The 20371-nt window shown below is 43.6% G+C and overlaps 1 protein-coding gene and 1 long non-coding RNA gene across 4 annotated transcripts; one reads left to right on the top strand and one right to left on the bottom strand.

Moving 5' to 3' along the window:
* Window positions 1–1157: 1157 nt before the first annotated feature.
* Window positions 1158–19971, top strand: ercc6l2 (excision repair cross-complementation group 6-like 2). 3 transcript variants are annotated; one of them, XM_086112175.1, is made up of 20 exons: window positions 1158–1375; window positions 1884–2290; window positions 3024–3140; window positions 3341–3534; window positions 4669–4762; window positions 4840–4907; window positions 5070–5277; window positions 5354–5494; window positions 6063–6179; window positions 6254–6373; window positions 6791–6862; window positions 8533–8678; window positions 9207–9302; window positions 9409–9508; window positions 9962–10108; window positions 10253–10360; window positions 11341–12118; window positions 12184–12338; window positions 13697–13857; window positions 18896–19971. In XM_086112175.1, the coding sequence occupies exons 1-20, from the start codon at window positions 1348–1350 to the stop codon at window positions 19188–19190; spliced, it is 3552 nt and encodes a 1183-aa protein (XP_085968301.1). In that variant the 5' UTR covers window positions 1158–1347; the 3' UTR covers window positions 19191–19971. The 3 variants fall into 3 exon arrangements, with proteins under 3 accessions (XP_085968301.1, XP_085968300.1, XP_085968302.1); XM_086112174.1 differs by lacking the exon at window positions 18896–19971 and adding an exon at window positions 15744–17959; XM_086112176.1 differs by lacking the exons at window positions 1884–2290; window positions 18896–19971 and adding an exon at window positions 15744–17959 and having other exon boundaries at window positions 3024–3256.
* Window positions 15344–16264, bottom strand: LOC147205251 (uncharacterized). Its single transcript, XR_015101000.1, has 2 exons — window positions 16118–16264; window positions 15344–15988 (listed from the first exon to the last, which is right to left on the bottom strand). It is a non-coding gene; the product is annotated as an uncharacterized LOC147205251 (long non-coding RNA).
* Window positions 19972–20371: the final 400 nt, after the last annotated feature.

Here is a 20371-nt window from a genome sequence, read left to right as displayed (position 1 = left end):
TCTGATAGGATTACATTTACCATAAATCAGAATTTCCACCATGAATAAAGTTGTGATTGTAATGTGTGTTGTTTTTTTTTGTCTTTTTTAACAAGATGTGTATTCTTACGGGAAACGTCCTATTTTTTTTCAAGAGCAAAAGGCATGAATTATGACTTTTGTTCCCTCAGTACACTTAAACTTTAGCATCAGTACCTGTGGTTGTTATGGTTGCCTTTGGCTCAACAGGGCCAAATTTCAGCAAGAAAGTGTGTATAGTATGAAATCATTCTTGATCATGGGTTATTTTGACAAAAGATTATTATTACAACACCTGCAAACTGTTTTAAATTGTGTGTGGGGTGGGGGGTATGCACAATATGCCAATACAATTTGGAATTGATGATAAGATACTACAAATGAGCAAAACAGAACGCTCTTTATCTGCTCTCAAGTGTAATAAGATAAGTGTAAATACGTTTCCATTTCACTGCAGGAGAAAATGAATAACTCCATCATAAATTTGTGTGTGGCCAGTTCAGCCCCTACAGCATTTTATTTGATATTCAAAAATATAGTTATACTGTAAATTGTTTCCCCCTCCCCTTATATGTATTAGTCAAGCCACTCTTTAGCCCCGGGAGAAGGAAAAATCCTGGAGCTGTCCCTGATTCTTCCTACTTTTCTGCATTTTATCCCATGTATATTTTTCCTTCCTGACCTCTTTCCTTTCTTTCTTACGTATTCCTTCTTTTTCCTCACTTCCACCATTCTTTGGCTGAAACCAACTTTTCTGCCATCCTTGCTTATGTATTTAAACATGCAGAAGGTTGTATGTCGTAAAAACATATCAACATACAATAATACACACGAGTACTTATCAATAAAATAATATTTTTCTAAATACGGTACTGTACTGTAATCAGCAAACCGGGAAAAGTTTCACGACAACTCAATTTGTATTTCAGCCCTGCACTTTCAACAGAGTTTTTTTATTTTTTACAAACCTAAGAAGATTACCACTATGAATACAATAGTTATTTTTGTTTTGAATTTCTTTTGTATTTCTAAAATCTATTTTGTATTGATTTCTTCTTCGTGTACAGTACTTTATTTTGTGCATCTAAAACTAGCGAAAGTGCCGCGATGGATGTACAAATAGCTAAACAATGCTGCTGGTATGATGGTCGGGCAACTGACGAGTCTCAACTGTCAACTATCAAGTCTATTTTAGGAAAATGTTACGCGGACGAGAGTTTTATTCTACAGTAAATGAAACATTAGGTTTTTTGAAAAGTGTCATGGAGTCTTGCTCTCAAATGTCGCTTTTACTCCGTATGAAGAGGAAACGAGGATGCTAATGATAGCATGACGGACTCTACCTCAGTTGGAGAAGGTTAGCGAAGCAGACCTTTTTCCCTTTTTTTGTGGTTATTTTCCATTAGTCGTCGTCAATAGCCGTCATAATGTTTGTTAAATACAAAATGGAGCCCGCGGAGCGTTCTTCCTAATACTTTTGAGAGTTCGTTGTGAGTTGTGAGGTTTTACTAGTACGGTAGTCCGTCAAAAAACAAACAAACAAGACATCTCCCACACTTTGTTATATTACAGCGTTATTCCCAAAAAAATATTAAATCTCAAAACTGCAAATGTTGACACCTTTGCTCAATTGAGTGCAACTTTGGCTAAGATGGCAGGCTCAAGTCTTTCGTTATATGATGCCACAAGCTCGAACGGTGGTTCAAGCTTGTGTACCTACCTCCGTTTAAAAAAAATACATTTGTTAAAATCCAGCAATTAAAAAATATATTTAATTGTAAATACTTTTCATATATTTCTCATGTTATATACAGTATAATCTTCAAATCTCTCATAATAAATTAAAAACTGTTGTCACTTTACAGCAGCTTGGCACACCCGCCACCACCTGGTGCTTGATCATGGTGATGACACCCAGCATTTAGACACCACCCACAGACGGAACACCACATCCGGTAGTGATGACGATAATGTCACTGATGGGTACACTGAAGAGGAGGAAGCGAAAGAAGATGATGTTCCATCAAAACTCACATCATCTGATCTTAATAATCTGAAGCGAGAGAAACCATTGTTTTCCAGCGGCGTGGAACATTCCAGGGCATGTGTTCCCTTAAAGCTGTGTGATGGAAGTGAAGACATTGTTCCTTACACCATCAACAGATACCTGAGGGATTATCAGAGAGAAGGCATCAGGTTTATTTACAGTAACTATTGCCATTCCAGAGGATGTATCCTGGGCGATGACATGGGCCTTGGGAAGACCGTGCAGGTATACATCAAAGCAGCCTGGAATATTTGGTAAAAGTGTTTGACAAAGTGCATGGGAAGGCATGATATACTGCATTTTCTGTTTGCCTTGCCAAATTACCAGGGATGGCAGAATGTGTTTCTTAATTATCTTGCCAAAGTGCAAGGAGGGGCACATGTGCTTCATCAGGGCGGGTGTGGCTCGGTTGGTTGGTTGAACGGGTCATCTAGTGATGGAAGAGTTGGCAGTTTGAATCCCATCCCAGATTGTTTGATGTGTTCAAGTCCTTCAGTTCACCTCCAGGTTGGCATTTCAAATGAGAAATTGCTCTCGATTTCATGACTTGGTCAAACAAGGAATACATATAAAAATGATGGCACAAGCTTGCGTTGCCTATTTGTCCTCTTTCCAGAGCGAAATAGAAGGCACAATATGTTGCTTCTTCATCTTGCCAAAGTGCAATCAAAGGTAAAATAGTTGCTTTGCTGTTCCTTATATTTCCAAAGTGAAAATGAAGGCAGGATATGTTACTTCACATCATTAGCTTGCCACGGCTCAAGTGAAGATGCAATATGTTGCTGTGTCTGTCAAAGTTAAATTGTAACAAATTTAAAAAAAAGTAGCCATCATTCATAACAAATCCCATACGAGAGCTTTCCATCTCTATAATTTATGTTGTCATTGAAGACAACACAATGAACCTGTCAAATTGTGAGGAGCGTTTCTTCACATTGCTCTTGGGGTTCTGTTGCAGGTCCTTGGTTTCCTCGCGGCGGCGTTGCACAAAAAAGGAACTTGGGAGGACATTGAGAGCAACAAGCCTCACTTTCTGCAAAGTCAGACCCCATCCAAGCAGAGGAAGCCAAAGAAAGTGGGTGCAATGATAACCGCATCAAAATGGCTAAAGTAGCTTGAAAGGCAGGACAGTGACATTGGTTTTCAGATGACATTCATCCAGATGAAGACTGCATTGAGTGCAACAATAATGTGAGATGGTGGAGGGATGGAGCGCCGGGGATTGCGGTTGCCTGCAAATGTCATCAGCGCAAGTGTTTTTGCGATTTGTTGTAGCTTTTCCTGATTGTGGCCCCGCTGTCAGTGCTGTATAACTGGAAAGATGAACTGGACACCTGGGGCCACTTCCAGTACGCGGTGGTCCACGGGTTGAGGAAACAGGAGGAGCTGGCTCGCGTCAAGAAGGGCCGTGTGGAGATCACGCTCACCACCTATGAGACTCTTCGCCTCTGTCTGACTCAATTTAATAAGTGAGAGACTTTAAGATGCAAGTGCAAGACACAAATGATGACTTCCTGTCTGTGTTAATGCTGTTCTGTGCATTTATTTCTTTGGCCTGTGAAAGTATTTCAGGCACTTGTTAATGCTGCTGAATCAGAAAGTGTACAAACTTGAATGGTAGAATGTATACAAACATTTATCACTGTGTGTTATATGAGCCTAAGCGGTGGAAAAACGGAATGAATCAGGCCCCGACACCAGTTTTACCCACTGACACAAAACTTGGTTGACATGTCTATCATAATATAACATATCAAATAGTTTTAGGCATGAAATTGAGCATTAACTCTGGCCGTTTGGTTTGAATTTTGGTTTGAGTTTGGGTGAATTCCAGGGCTTTTTTGATTATTATTTTTTACTTTTACTCAGGACATGGAAGCAATTATCAGACAGGTGGACAAGGCAAATTTGTAAAACTTGTTGACAATCCCAGAAGTCCCTAACCACTGATTCACGGCCCATTTGATACACTTCCCGACAGATAGAATTTTCTTTTTCTACATTTTGTAGCGGGTATATATGTTATACAGTACCTTATCTCGGGCGGCCCGGTGGTCCAGTGGTTAGCGCGTCAACCTCACAGTGCTGAGGCTCTGGCCTCCCTGTGTGGAGTTTGCATGTTCTATCTGGGCCTGCGTGGGTTTTCTCTGGGTACTCCGGTTTCCTCCCACATTCCAAAAACATGCATGGCAGGCTGATTGAACACTCTAAATTGTCCCGAGGTGTGAGTGTGAGCGCGGATGGTTGTTCGTCTCTGTGTGCCCTGCGATTGGCTGGCAATCGGTTCAGGGTGTCCCCCGCCTACTGCCCGAAGGCAGCTGAGATAGGCTCTAGCACCCCCCGCGACCCTTGTGAGGATAAAGCGGATCGGAAAATGGATGGATGGAGGACTGTACCTTATCTCTCCGAAGTGCAATCATTCATCATTGATGATTTTGCTAACTGTCCACAAAAAAGTTATACCTTGTTATAAAAAGGTCGGTGGTAGTGGCCTATGCCATTTATTGGAGTCGGAACATGGCATCAAGGTTGGTGATAGTTAATACTGCCTGCAGTTTTAATTACCATTTATATTCTTCACATGACCTTTTCTTCTCCCGCAGCATCACCTGGTCCGCTGTGTTTGTAGACGAGGCTCACAAGATAAAGAATCCAAATTCTCAAATCACTCAAGCAATGAAGGGTCTCAAATGTCAGGTCAGGTTTTGTCCTCAAATTTGTATGGCAACGTGTAGATTTTAAATGAATCAGCTTTTTTTTTTTTTTTAACTCAGATCAGGATTGGCCTAACTGGCACCATCCTTCAAAATAACCTTGAGGAGTTGTGGTGTGTCATGGACTGGTAAGTTTTTGCTTGTGGGCATTTTTTGATCATTAATAAAAAGTCATTCAATTCCAAATTTGTCACAGGACTGTTCAGTGATTTATCAAGCGATTCAGTCTGGCATGTGTTTTGCATTTTCTGGAACTATGTGTAACCTTGCTGTTCTGTTCTTCCACACAGGGCCGTCCCTGGCTGTCTTGGCAACCTGGGGCATTTTAAGAGCAAGGTATCAGAACCAGTTGAGCGAGGCCAGAAACACAGTGCTACCAAGCGAGCCTTAGCAACAGCGAGAAAGACCATCAGAGACCTGGTGAGAAAGATTTCCTACTGTTTCCTCCGAAGGACCAAATTGCTCATCCAGGACCAACTCCCGAAGAAGGATGACAGGGTGGGTAACGTTGTGCTCTCAGGTGATGACCAAGTGGCACCAAACTGAAGTGCTATCTTTTGGTGGTGCACTCTAGGTGGTGTACTGCTCTCTGACTGACTTTCAGCGGACGGTCTACCAAACTGTGCTAGACTCTGAAGATGTGCAATTGCTTTTGAGGTCTTCAGAGAAATGCGATTGCCAAAGTGGACGTGCTCGACGGAGATGCTGCTATAAAGTCAGTCCACCTCTGCTATATTTTTTTTCTTTTTCAGGCCTTGTAACGTGGTCGCGCACAGGGGTTGAATAATTGCTTCCTTCCACTTAACTCTTGATAAGAGTTTTTGGAATTAGAGTGAACGGAGTCTTTAAATCTACCAGTTTAGCGTAGCATATTTGTGTTTCCCTTGAATGCACCACTAAAGTTGAAAATACAGCGTTGTTTTGAATGCGTTCTCACTAGCAGCAAGGCCTTTATCTTTACAAAGATAATCAGTTGTGAGACAAATTGTGCATTTTTACAATTTTTAAAATTTTAACTGCTGGCCCAGTGACAAGTTTTGCTTCTATTACCATGATCAAACGCAGCCTTGGCATTGCTAGTCTGGTTATTGTGTCAATTAGTTTCCTAACCGTGGGGTGGACGTTCACGTTTGCTTACAGACGCATTGTTATGAATAGGGCAAATTAAACATTGCCGTTTAATTTCACAATTGATTGTTGGGCCGGTACTCCAGAGACCCGAACTGTTTTTATTGAACCCATTAAAAAGACACTTTTCCATAACAGAAGTTCCTCCCTTGCAGATCAATTCTGAGGGTGTGCCAGCGAAGGCGCTATACTTCACTTACCTGTCTGTACTGAGGAAGGTTGCCAGTCACGTGGCACTGCTCCAGTCCACCACGGGCACCAGTAAGAAACAGGTACTATCATCAACACATTATTATAATCATTCACATTAATTGCCTCAGTCGCAACTTGACTTTTGTTCTTTTAGGAAAAGTGTGTGAGCGCCATTTGTCAAAAAGTTTTCCAGACGTTTCCAGAGTTTATGCGGAGGTGCAAAGATGAAGCTTTTGAGGCGCTGTCGGACCCGATGTATAGTGGCAAAATGAAGGTGCGGTACAGTAATAAGGCTCGGTGTGCTTAAATTTTTTAATTTTTATTATTATTTTTTTAAATTAATTTATTTATTTTTACTATATTTGGGATTAAAGGGAGGCATTTTGTATGGTGGTGGCTTTGTGCAGACTCCCCTCCAACACAAGCTTGAGTTGTGATTGGTTAAGTCTGAACACAGGCACGTCAAGAGGGTGCACACGCTGGTTGTCAGTTTATTATTTATTTACCCCCCCCCCCCCCCATGTAAAACTGAAAAAAAATCAGTTGATTTGTATAGTCAGTAAGGTCATCTTAATGGTGGAAAACATTTAGAATGATCATGGTGTATTTATCTTTCATTTTAAGCACGATGTGTAGACATTTTATATCCTCTCTGTACATATATGTTAATGAAGACATTTTTCCCCCTCAGGTTTTGCAGAAGCTCCTAAGATTCTATCTGCAAAGGAAAGACAAGGTGCTCCTCTTTTCACTGTCAACTCAGGTAAGGGCTGTGATTGAATGCACAATAATTTCCATTTACAACAAATTATATTTGGAATAATTTGTCCCATGAATTTGTGGTGCAATGGTAAGCAGATTTTAGGTTAAAATAATGGCTCAGGCCTACTCATGTGGAATTTACAGTACATGTTCTGTCCGTGCCTGTATACATTCTCTCTGCGTACTTCCTCCCATATTTAACAAAACATGCTTAAGTTCATTGAGGACTAAATTAGTTATGAACATGATTGTGATTGTGATTGGTTGTTTGTCTATATGTGCCTTGCGATTGGCTGGCGACCAGTCTACAGTGTACTTGACCTCTCACTCAAAATCTACGGGATCTGTCTAAGTGGCGGGCGGCCCGGTAGTCCAGTGGTTAGCACGTCGGCTTCACAGTGCAGAGGTACCGGGTTCGATTCCAGCTCCGGCCTCCCTGTGTGGAGTTTGCATGTTCTCCCCGTGCCTGCGTGGGTTTTCTCCGGGTGCTCCGGTTTCCTCCCACATTCCAAAAACATGCATGGCAGGCTGATTGGACGCTCTAAATTGTCCCTAGGTGTGAGTGTGGGTGTGGATGGTTGTTCGTCTCTGTGTGCCCTGCAATTGGCTGGCAACTGATTCAGGGTGTCCCCCGCCTACTGCCCGGAGACGGCTGGGATAGGCTCCAGCACCCCCCGTGACCCTAGTGAGGATCAAGCGGTTCGGAAAATGGATGGATGTCTAAGTGGCTTTCAAGCAAACAGGATTGGGAACAGAAACCCAGCACAGTAAACCCAGTGAAGTGTGAAACTTCCCTTTAGAGAACCAACACAAAAGTTGTTGCAAAAACACCCGCAAAATGTGTACATTTAAGATAAATTTTTCTTTAAGTTTTGATCAATTCTGCAAACGTTGACGTTTTTTTTCTTCAATCCGTTTTAAAGTGTAACAAATTAAGTGTCCAAAGAGAGTACAAAGTCTCATTAGACGTGCATCTGTCCCATAGGAAATTGGAAATTTGATGATTTGTGATCTTTACGGCGGAATTTGGAAGCCGTCACCATTCTCAAATGGTGACTCGCATTCACAGCCGCTCAGTTTTTAGGCTACACTTAATTGCTGCTCCCGTTCAAGCCCCATACCTTATTTATAGACAAAACACACGCAGCAGATGTGGCTCTTTCTCTTTCTCGCTCTCTCGTGATTGGGATTAGTGTGTAAGCCATGGGGCTTTACGCAGGAAAGCAATTAGAGCTCTTAAGAAAATGAGACACTGCAGGGTCACCAGAGACTGAACGATAATATTAAGTTGAGGACATTGATTTCAGCATTGTTATGGCAATCAACCAAGTGCTGTTCATGGTGATCATGATGCTTGGTTTTTTATTGACACTTAACGTTAATTTTCCACTAGTATATGTTTCACTTTGAAATATTCAGGCTTCATCAAATTTGGAACATATGGCGATTTTGAGAAATGAACTGGGTAGCAGAGTAGCAGGTCAGCAACTCTTAACCAGCCGTCCAATTTCTTTCATGCTTTTTCGGGGAAACTGGAACTTATCCCAGCTAACCCCGGATGAGAGGTGGGGTTCACCCGGGAATGGTCCCCAGTCATTCCCAATGAATGACCACATATTCCAATGACAATTAACAGGATTTGTTTTATTGTTGTTGTTTGGGTCCTGTTAGCTGTTGGACATTCTGGAGAGCTACTGCATGGCTGAGGGGTATGACTACAGCAGGTTGGATGGGACTACCAAAGCCAAGGAACGAGTCCACATCGTCAAGGAGTTCAACACCTCCGCTCACATCAACCTGTGCCTGGTGTCCACCATGTTAGTCTGCCAATACATACTCCCAAAAAAAATCCAAATTACTCTATTTCAGTAGATAGGCATTTATTTCCTCTGCAGATTGAGGGACAGCTTTGTTTTAGATATCACACATTTTTGCAATATTAAACAAATTTATTAGATTATAATTTATGCAGGGTGAAACAGAAGTTAAATGCAGGGAGGTCAAAAACAAGTGAGCTGTGACACGTAAACAAGGATGCACGCAACATTGCGCAGCGATCACTTTAAATCATCTCAGATAATGTTGCCCAGGCAACTGGTTTAAAATATACACTAAAACTGTACCCTTAATTTCATCTGAAAAACTGTTGATGGGCTTCGTTGGGTGCTGCTGTTTTGCTTAGTAACAGACTTTGCAGATACTACTTATTTCTGAGACCTCTATTTGAGGGAAGTGTTTTATTTATTTATTTTTTTAACTCATTGACACCGTGATGGACATCTTTGAGAAAATACTGTAATATATAACGTGAAGAAAAAAATGATGGCAATATTGACTCTTTCCAGGGCGGGAGGTCTTGGTCTAAACTTTGTAGGGGCCAATGTGGTGATATTATTTGATCCAACGTGGAACCCAGCCAATGACCTCCAGGCTATCGACAGGTTTGTCCATTTTTTATCAGATTCCATTCTTTTGCATACAAATATGTGGCTTGTTTGACATGGTTGATATGGTATGCATGTTCTTTTTTTTTTGCATGGTGTTTAGAGCTTATCGCATTGGCCAGTGCAGAGACGTGACTGTTTTCAGGCTAATCTCATTGGGGACTGTGGAGGAAATTACCTACCTTAGACAAGTTTACAAACAGGTAATCCGGTAATTTTGGGAGGTCATGTGTGTGGCAGGATATTATCAAATTTCACTGAAGTGGTAAAAAAAATGATAATTTCTTTACACAGAAATAATATATTTCAGTCATCTGTGGGTTAAATGCTTTGGAGTATTGTGTAGCAGCTTGTTCGCTGTTTTTCAGGGCCCTTAACATGCTGCTAAAATTTTTGCTGTGTGTGTATATCCTGATGAAAATCGTGTTTCAGGGGTCCCCAGGGAGACCCCCAAAGTCACATAGTAGCACCCCTGGGAAGTTTAAAAAACAAATTTGCCCCTGACAACGATTCACTGCCTGACCATCTATTGTCAAAGGATGCACAAAAACATCGGAATGACAGACCCAAACAAATATTCCATACAAATCCCACAGGAAAAAAAGCACAGGCATCTTGAAATGATAAATTACAAGATTATTTTTGTTTACAATCAGCAATTACAGAGCTCTGTTGTCGGCGTGGAGAGCGCACGGCGGTACTTTGATGCCGTGCAGGGCGCCTATAAGGGGGAACTGTTTGGGATTCATAACCTCTTCAGGTTACAGACCCAAGGCACTTGCTTCACCCGCAAAATACTTGAGGTAAGATTTGGCGTGACAATAATAACTTCCCATAAAAAAGCTCCATCCAAAAAATATCGGATTTAAGTCCCAAACTTTGTATTTCAGTAGCATATAACATTTTATCTTGCATATTTTTTTTTCATGGTCTCCTCCTCATTCTAGCGTGAAGGACAAGTGGAGGCGGGCGTCATGACAACCAGCACACACACAAACGTGGAGGCTGTGGAGGAGGAGGAAGAGAAAGACAAGACCCATAGGCACAGCGTTGGCGTGAGTCGCTCTGCTTTTCTCAGAGACCCGGAACACGGAGCACACATCTTTCCCATCCTTTGCTCACACATCTTCTCTCCCCAGCGGCCCGCTCAAACCTCTCATTCCCATGCTTAAAACGGGGATACCTCTTATGGGGGCCTTCCTGTGGGGTCTGTCAGCCGTCTGACTGACAAAAGTGATTCTGGTTCCTTCGTAAAAGTACAACAAACTACTACCGCAACTATATATACATATAACTACACTATGGTACACAGGGCGATTGTAAATATTTCCTGCTGACTTTAGGGGAGATGTGCGGGGTAGACACTGGACTGCTCGTCAGTCAATCACAGGGGACATACAGACAACCAACCATTCACATTCATTCTCATACACGTAAGGACAATTAAGTTTCATCATTGGATCGAAAATGCATGTTGTTGGAGGGTGTGGGGAACCCACAATACATGGAGAAAACCCACCGTGCAAGCATTGGCAGAAAATGCAAACTCCAGATTCGAACCCAGAAAGAAGCCCAGTAACGTGAACCCAAATGACATAACCACCAATCGTGTTGCCCTCTGTCCAATTCCTTTTTTTCAAAATGTCTTCAATCATCTTTAGTTGGGTTTGCTCCAGACATCCATTAGATTTATGGAAAGAACCGGAATCATACATACAGTACACTGAAGCTTATAGCGTTTTTGGTTCCACATGCATGCACGCAAACTTTCCCGAAATGGACAGATCTGTCCAGTGAACACTAAAAACTGGATCATGCTTGGTGGTCCAAATGAAGTCCAAATGGTTATAGCTTCTGGACATGTCAGTTCCTCATATTACATCATAATGGGAGCCTGTGTCACATTGTGGTTTATTATGATTTGCTATTACGAACATCTGTTTTGTATCCCACCAGGAATGTTCTCATAGGCCCTTTTTTTAATAGCTTCCAACCCTTTTCTATGCCAACGTACTCCTATGTTTTTTGCTTGCAGGAAGCTGGAGATGCATACAAGGAGAGCTCGGGTGCATCTAAGATCCCCAGAGGGCTGCAGGACTTCAGCAGTGGGAGTGACGATGATGTCGAGGCGGAGCGGGGAAGTCCCAGTGGAGGGCGTGGCACAAGAAGTATGGATTCCTCCACCAGGCTTGGTCCAACCAGTTTGCTGCAGCAGGATTTTGCCATACTACTCCAAAGGCTTCAAGCAATGCCGGAGTCGGGTGATGGGGACAGTAGTTCAGGTGGTGAGGGGACAAGCTCTAAGAGCTTCAACATTGGGAATAATGTTTACCCTGAACAGGGAAAAATCACGATATTGAACGGCAGTACAAAACAAGGCCCGAAATTATGTCGGACCAATTTAGAGGCGAGTGACAAGGAGAGTGCGAGAAGTTCCAAAAATCCGCTGCTTTCCAAATCACACCGCTTTGAGCAATATTCCGATGAATCGGATGATTTCGACATTGAGACGCTAACACGGTCTAAGGGTGACACCCTGAACCCCTACCAAAAAACGGGCAGGAAACAACAAGGAAGAAGAGTACACAGCAGAAGGAGAAACACGAGCAGAGGAGCCATGTTCACTGAGGACATTGAGACCCTCACAACTTCAGAGGACGAGAACACCAAGTGCGCAAATAAAACCAAAGCAGGGCTACCAAAAGATGGTCAAGGATCTGGAACAAGCTCGGGTCGACATGAAAGTTCTCCATTCACTCATGTGGAAAGGCAAACATCTACAGCCTCCACAGAAACCATTGATACTATCTTAGGTAAGACTCTGGAGAAAAGTCATGTCGTCGCATTTGACTAGAATGACCTCTGTTCCTGATTGAAGGTGGGGTGCGGGAGGTGGCGTACACACATTCCAACCAGCGCGTGGTGGGCGGGAGCAAAGCCGAGGAGCTGATCAGTCGAGCCGCGATGAAGGATGTGTTTGAGCGCAAGATGTACTCTCAACTTCCTGCAAATGAACTCCTCACCCCCGATGAGGTACACAACAATTTTTAAACCATGAGACAGTGAAGCCCTGTTTATCGCAGGCAATATGTTCCTAACTGAACCAGCACTAGGTAAAAATACACTACACTGTACAAGAACAGACCTTTTCAGTTTTACCCGCCCCCACTGCTTTAAACACATTCAAATTTACAAATCCACATTTAAGCACATTGATGACATATTTGAACGGACAAAAAGATTGAAAGCAGAAAATACTGTCTATGCTTGATGAATGTAGTTAATTGCTGAAATTCGGACGGATCATCATAATGTATGTGCCCTGCTTAACCAAATCAAAGCTGACATTTTGACCATTCTTAGAAAATGCAGACTTGCAATCGAAGCATACTTGCTCCTTGAATTACATTTCATGAATCCACAAAAATGCGATTGGCTGGCAACTGATTCAGGGTGTCCCCGCCTACTGCCCGAAGACGGCTGGGATAGGCTCCAGCACCCCCCGCGACCCTAGTGAGGATCAAGCGGTTCGGAAAATGGATGGATGGATGGAATCCACAAAAATGTAAATGAAGACATGATCGCATATTGACCAACAGCCAACGTCATGTGCGTTCCAAGCTGAAGGAAACTAAACCATAAATGAAAGTATCTCATTTTCTGTGATTGGCTGGCGACCAGTCCTTGGGTAGAATGTCAACTAAGATGGGCTCCAGCTCGCCTACAACCCAAAGAATGGCGCCTTGAGATATGATTAGAGAGTTTTTTGACGTATGGGTCTTTTTTTTCCTCCTTTTTTAATAATTTTTATTTTTTAGCCTTTAGATAGCCTTTGGCCCGGTAGTCGAGTGGTTAGCGCGTTGACCTCACAGTGCATAGGTCGTGCATTCAAGCCCGGCTCCGGCCTTTCTGTGTGGAGTTTGCATGTTCTCCCCGTGCCTGTGTGGGTTTTCTCCGGGTACTCCGGTTTCCTCGCACATTCCAAAAACATGCCTGGCAGGCTGATTGAACACTCGAAATTGTCCCTAGGTGTGAATGTGAGTGCGGATGGTTGTTCGTCTCTGTGTGCCCTGTGACTGGCTGGCAACCGGTTCAGGGTGTCCCCCGCCTCCTGCCTGAAGACGGCTGGGATAGGCTCCAGCACGCCCCGCGACCCTTGTGAGGATAAAGCGGATCAGAAGATGGATGGGTGGATGGATAGATAATCGCAAAAAATTCAGATTGGCTGATGATCAGTGCACTTCAGAACTTTTCTGTGGTCTCTTGAAATGGCAGATTTTAACTTATTGCGCATAGGTCTGGAGTGTATTCCCCCGTGGTAAACGAGGGCTCACTATGATAAGATTTGTGCTCATTTTTGTTTTTTGTTTTTTTGACATGCTGCGCTACAGGAAAGCTTGTCAGAAAGCCAACCCAACCAACAGCCATGTGCCGCTCTCAACGGTCCGCAGCAGCTTCCTGGTCATCACCCTGTCACTTTCACTAAGAGCATTGTGCAGCACACCAGATGTAACACCTTTATCTTGGGGCAGACTCCTCTCACCATGCGCAGGTAATGAGAAACAGGAAGAATCCTAAGGAGAATATGGATGGTAGTTGGGGTGGGGAGTGTGTACCCTCCCAGGAAAGTGGTGGATTTTTCATGGAGGGAGAATTCCTGGCAGTGTTGGGAAGTCGGCCCAAGCTCACCGCAAATTGAATGTCGAGCGCCCCCATCTGGGCCTCGGGAAATGGCATGCATTCACACAGACCACCTCTGAGTTCGCCCCACCACCCTTTTACCAGCATCCTGCCAAACATTACACACTTGTGTTCAGACCCGACGGTGCAGAGGAATAAAAAAGATGGCCCCCAGGGACTTTACGATGGATATGCACATACTTCCAATGAAACACTTAATGTAGACATCTTTCCAAAATACACACACACACACACACACACCGGCACCTTCTTTAGCTGTGATATCATTCCCCAGGTGGAAGAAGCTGTCTCCGCCTTGAGGCACACAAATGTGTGAAAACATACCAGCCATATAGATTCCCCGTTCCGTTTAATTCAAGTCTGCACGGGGGTTTTACTGCCATCACTTTTTTATTTATTGGTTTTTCCAGGGAAAGCCACAAGTTCTATTAACGAACACCACTTATTACTGCCACACTTTGAAGTGTTTCTGATCCTGAGTCCGGATAAACCACACTTTTAATAACAAGGGCCTTGGGGCGCCAGAGGAAAACAAAGCGAAAATGCCTGACTATGTGGAGAAGTATTCATCTTGGGTCGTGCATGATGTGCCACCAGAATATCTGATTAATAGCGTTGGACTTGTGGCTTAAAAAAAAAAAAAATACAATAAGTAGCAGATGGTGAGTTCCAAATGCAGTGAAAGTGCCAAAGTTAAAGACAATGCACTATGTGACGCTGGCTGACCGAAAAACAAAATTTCCCATCGGTAGTCATTATATCTGGAATAATTCATTCCAGAGCCCAGCGGTCACTTAAAAAATCTATATTCACAACACCGGCAATGTTTCCTGTAAGGTCCATCCATTTTCTGTCTAGTGCTTGTCCTCATTAGGGTTGCGGGGGAGCTGGGACTTTGCGCCGCTGACTTTTAGGCGAGAGGAGGGGTACACAATGGACAGGTTGTCAGTCAAACAGGGCACATATATGCTAGACAAACAACCATTCACACTACCATGCACACCAATGGACAAATTACAACGGGGTGGTATCCAAACTATGGCCCAGGAGGCATTTGTACTCTGCAGTCCAATCTTAGCAGCCCACAGCAGATTCTAAAATGAATAATTGACAGTGCCTGTGTCGAAGCGAGGAAGAGGACATTCATTCTCGCCTCTCACTTCCTTGCTTTCGATCATTCAGTAAGACAGAAGTCTGAGTCTTTATCCATTTTCTACCACGTTTAGGTCAGCTTAGTACAGATTGCTCTTGTTTGGGTTCTGAATACGCACATGTGGAAGCCGTCTTCAGGCCATGGTTTGTGCTCTGAGGTATAACTACAAAAATGTCAGGAAAAGCCTACTAAAACATCCGAAGTTTATTTGGGGTAAATCAGAGGTACTTAAAATAGCCACTGTGTGCTGATCGCATTTAACATGAGTTTAAATGTGATACATTTATTCTGAACTCACCCACATCCTGTTACAAGAGTGTGTACACGTTTGTTTGACCACAATTTCTCACTTGGTTATTTTTACTTCTAAAAATCTAAAATATTTGTAATGAAGTGCACACAGGGCTCACTAGAAATGCTCACATCACATATCATGGCACATTTCCCCCCAAATTTTCCTGGAATACCAAATTGTGCAAACTTAAAGATGGGGAATCCACTGTAGTGTTGACTCATTTGCCAAATTAGAGCTGCCGGTGTTCAAAACCTCACTATGTCAAGTGTGTGTGTGTGTTGGTGAAAAGGGAGCAGCTGCAGGAGATGGCGTCCAAGTTGAATTTCCCCTCGGCTCAACAGTTCGCCGCCGACGTTCTGAGAAGCGACTCGACTCAGAGGCTAGAGTGGCTGAGACGCTATTACGTCACTCTCGGCCACCCAGAACTCGCCAGCTTCGTTGCCAGCAACTTCGCGCCATCTGACGAAGCCCAGACCCCACCTCCCAAAAACTTGGAGACCAGAAGGCGTAAATCCAACCAGAAGTGTCCTGAACCTGAGAAGAAGAAAGAGAAGTTACAGAAAAATGCGCGGGAGTCCCCAAGTGTGGATCCTGAAGAGCAGAAGGAGGCGGTCAGCTGTGCGAGAGGTCGACGCAGGACAAAGAAGGCTAGTGTGTCCAGACCTGTTGGTGGTCTTGGTGTGTGTCAGGCCAGCAGCAGCAGCAGTAGTTGTCTAGACGCTCGAGAGGTGGCGGATATTCCCCTCAATGTGGAGCAAAAGTCAAATGTACAAGAACAATCCCAGGAGGCGCCCCCTCAAGAAAGGGCCTGCATTCTCACAGAGCTCTTGGGTGATACCTCCATCCTCGATGACTTGCTCAAACCCAAATGCAAGGGCCCCCCCCATAAAACATCCACTTCAGTCTTAGCTTCTCCCCCTTCATCCAGAAGGACCTTCAACTCTGGTGCGCGTGACTCTCCGACGACACAGCCGAAAACTATGAGAGGAGGCTGCAAAGACTTCTGGGACATTCTGAACGAAGGCAACGAAGAGAGCATCAATAGGCTTACGGACCTGGACGAAGTGCAGAGAGTTTGCGTCAAAACCAATTTGGCAGCCCGCGCTCAATCTGTGGAGAAGGAGAGCAAAAGTCTCTGGAAGACCAACGACAAGTTTCTATGGAAGAAATAAAAGCTGTTCAACGTAAAGCATGCATCCCCAAATATCACTTTTCTTGTTTTTATCCAAAGGTAAACATCTCCAGCCTTGTGTTTACTGCCCTGCAGATCTGGGTGTGTGTTTTTTTTAACTTGTTGAACTTGACTTTTACCAGTTTTACGCTGACCAACCAAACAGCGGATGGAAAAATGCTGACGTCATTAGGTACATTCTACTTTGAACTCAAGATGGCGCCCGAGTAGGCAGCCGTCAGCAAGTGCTCTCATGAGCCTTGCTTTTTTTGTTGTTTTTGTGTTTGTTTTGTCACTTTGTGTTTGTTGTTACGTCGTGTGGACCTGATGTGGACTTTTTTCAGCATTTTTTGGCCACGACATTCATCAAGGAGGAGACTCTGTGCTCGGTGGTTGCGCCTTCTCGGCAGCATGGGTATACCAGCACTGTTTTTGACTGGGAGGAATGTCGGCGCCATTTGACTGTCGTTGCTGGACAGTCCCGGGGTGCTTGTGTCTTGCGCCTGTAATGGGCAGCATTTTTCACAGCCCCGCTTTGTTCAGCGGAGAGATCGGTGCTGTTGAACGGTCTGCGGCTGGATGGATGTAAGGCTTGAGGAGCCGACGATGAGAAGAAAAGAGCGTTAGTGCGGAGTGCCGATGCGGATTTGGAACTGGGAGTCGCGGCTTGGAGTTTGAAGCGGATTACGTGGGACAGGAGAAGTGAACTAATCTCTTTTCGTCAATGGACGCTACAGCTTCGTGTTTGCTTTCAAAACTTAGCTTGTAGCAGACGTGTGCACATTTTCAGCATGACGTCTCTGATCCACTGGTGAAAGGACACTTTGATCCTCTCCTCTTTCATCTAGAACTGCTTCAGACAACAAAGTGTATGCAGAAAATTGGTGAAGATTGCACGACTGTCTGTGTTCTATGTGTTGTGTTGTGTTATTTTTGTTATTTTGACTTCAAAATGGCGCCGCGAGAGTGGCTGCCTTTCCAGCAGCTCCTATATTTTGTTGTTCTACTTCTTCCTTTCATAACTTTGCTGCTGTGAATTGGGAATTTCTCCATTGCGAGACTAATAAAGGTTTCTTATCTTATCTTATCTTAAATCTGATTACTTCAAGCTACTGACTAAAACAGTCCCGTTACAAATTAATTATTGTGCTTTTGATAATATTCCAGCTAAAAGTGAAAGCCTTTTGGAGCTGTTTCTCTTAATTGAAGGTCAATATTTATTTTACTTTGTCATTTTCACATGTTTTTATCTTTTAATGTTTGCTGCCGGTTAAATGAATGCAGACAATGATTGGTTGTTGGTTTTTACTTAAATAAACTCACATTCCTTTTGACTTTGCCACTCAGTCATTCTGTGCATGTATTATAAAAGTATGTATTGTTACATTTTATTTAGATTTATTATTCTTTTTTGTTTTTTGTGCCATGTCATTTACATAACCGTCACCTTAATACTGAGTGGCATGACCACGTAGACCAAGTTTTGTTGGAGGCACAGATTATTTTTAGCTTCTGATAAGCAGCACAAGCGGTACTCGATTGCTCGGCGAATTTGTCGACGTGGGGGTTAGTCATGTCCAGTCACCATTCACATTCGTGAATGAATTGTTGCACTCATGAGTTAAACTGATTTTACAAGTGTCTTCTTAATGGGAACACATTTTGTTTGGCACACTTTGGCGTCAGCTTTCGCAAGCGAATGAAGGAGTTGGCCTGGAATGCACCGGCGAGATCCAACCCACTCTTACACACACACACGCGCGCACACACACACACACACACACACACACACACGCAGGCAAAGATCCACCCCGCTTTGACTGAAACGCTTACCAGTGAGATCGAGCTCACTCTGACACACTTGCTGACAAAATCCAGCCCACTTTTACGTGTACACTTACTGGTGAGATCCAAGCCGTCAAGCAGTACTTAAGGAAGGTCCGCCACTGACTGACGCTTGTTTTGCTGAACATGTCCCAAGTGTGAGTGCTCCTGTTTTCGATGGGAACTCTATTGTAAATGCCCATTTCATATTTGCACATAATTTGCCGATTTCAAAATGGATCTACGGGCTTAAGGAAATACGGCCCGAGGAGCACATATAGCACCCCAGACTCCAGCCCACTGGAAAAATGACCAGAAAGTCGATATTATCACCACAGGGAACACACATTTATGATGGCTTTCATGTCGGTCACGTTGAGGCCAAATAAAAAGTTTCATTCAAGTGCATTCAGCTCACACTCCGACCTGTGTTTAATCTCTTTCAGCTGCACTGCTGAGGTAAGCGGAGCTGCCTTTAAGATGTTTGGCTGTCGCGAGAAAGTGCTGATAGTTATCGCTAAACAAGGGCGGAGGTGCGTGCCTCAGCAAGACACGGCCGCCTGGAATATCTTTGTGTGCATGGGTGGTAGGATGGCTGCTGTCTTCACTGTCACACCTGCAGTTTACACGGCAGCCAGAGAAAAAGAAAAGGCCCCTTTCACGCTTTATACTCCCCACCCCCCCATACACACACACTTTTTTCCCTCGTCTTTTCCACCCACAACTCCCTTTATGTGTTAGATTATGATCGTTCATTTGGCAGCCAGTTGAAGTGCGATAGCTGGGAATTGAACAATGGAACAGCTCGCCCACTGACTGACACTAGTTGGAAGCACATGGAGGTCAACTGGCGCGACGAAGCGATTTTCCTAAAAGATAATTGTAGCACAAGGTAGCATGGTGTTTTAGTGATTCACATGCCGTACCTCACAGTTCTGAGTTTCGGTGTTTGAATCTCAGCTCCTGTGTGGAGTTTGGCCATTGGACCATGCTTGCATGGGTTTTCTTTGGCTTTACTCAGGCTTCTTCCCACATTCAAAAAACATGCATGTTAACTTCATTGAATGCACCCTTAAAGACGATGAAAGAATTTTCTTTTATAGAGGCTACGCTTCATTCATGGCTTGAACAACACCCTCACCAAGCTTTCACTGAGCTGTCAAGAATGTGGTGCCTATCATAAGCTAAACTGTGTGTAGGTGTGACTGTATATTGCCACTCCAAGTTAAAGGTTACTGTCAAGCTAAACATAAAACAAAGACGATGACACATTGTGTATTTAAAGAAAGCACGTAGCTTCACCTTCATAAATGCTAACATGCAATGGGAAACTCCATAGGCACATGGGCTAACAATTAGCATCTATGTGACATGTTTGTACACAAACGGTGGGACAACACATGTTGACAAACAATTATATTGTACCTATAGGCAGTTAGTCTTTATCCTCTGCAAAGAATGACTAATATTTACTGCCGTACTACCAGCTGACCCTTTACTCATATTCGAAATTGTCTCCAGCTCGTAATAACTGTTTTAATTGTATTCCTTGCAGAGGGAACCCCACAGCTGTGAGGATTCATTTTCATTTTTGCCTGTCCCTCCATTAGTGTGACAAGGGAAAGGTGAGATGTATCTTTATATTTCTTGCCAAAATAAGATGAGTGTCAATGAGCGTGTTACAAAGTGGACGCGCCGACGTGGCCTTGCAGAGTTTATTTGCACAAGTCAAGACGGTGACACCTAGTTTGATTTGACTTGTTTAAAAAAAAAAAGTGAACATTCATTCATTGACCCGAGGGGGCCCTCAACCCAACCAATCCACCCGTAGATACGCTGCGTGCATAACAAAGTGATGAAACACATCCCGAGAGCACGCTGTCAGAAGTGCAGGTTGAGTGGAGTCACCAAGTGTCCCTCAA

The sequence above is a fragment of the Hippocampus guttulatus genome, chromosome 5 (genome assembly GCF_054856545.1).
Source record: "Hippocampus guttulatus isolate MCC_2025c chromosome 5, RoL_Hgut_1.0, whole genome shotgun sequence".
NCBI classification, from domain to species: Eukaryota; Metazoa; Chordata; class Actinopteri; order Syngnathiformes; family Syngnathidae; genus Hippocampus; species Hippocampus guttulatus.
This window is presented reverse-complemented; position numbering and strand designations above follow the sequence as displayed.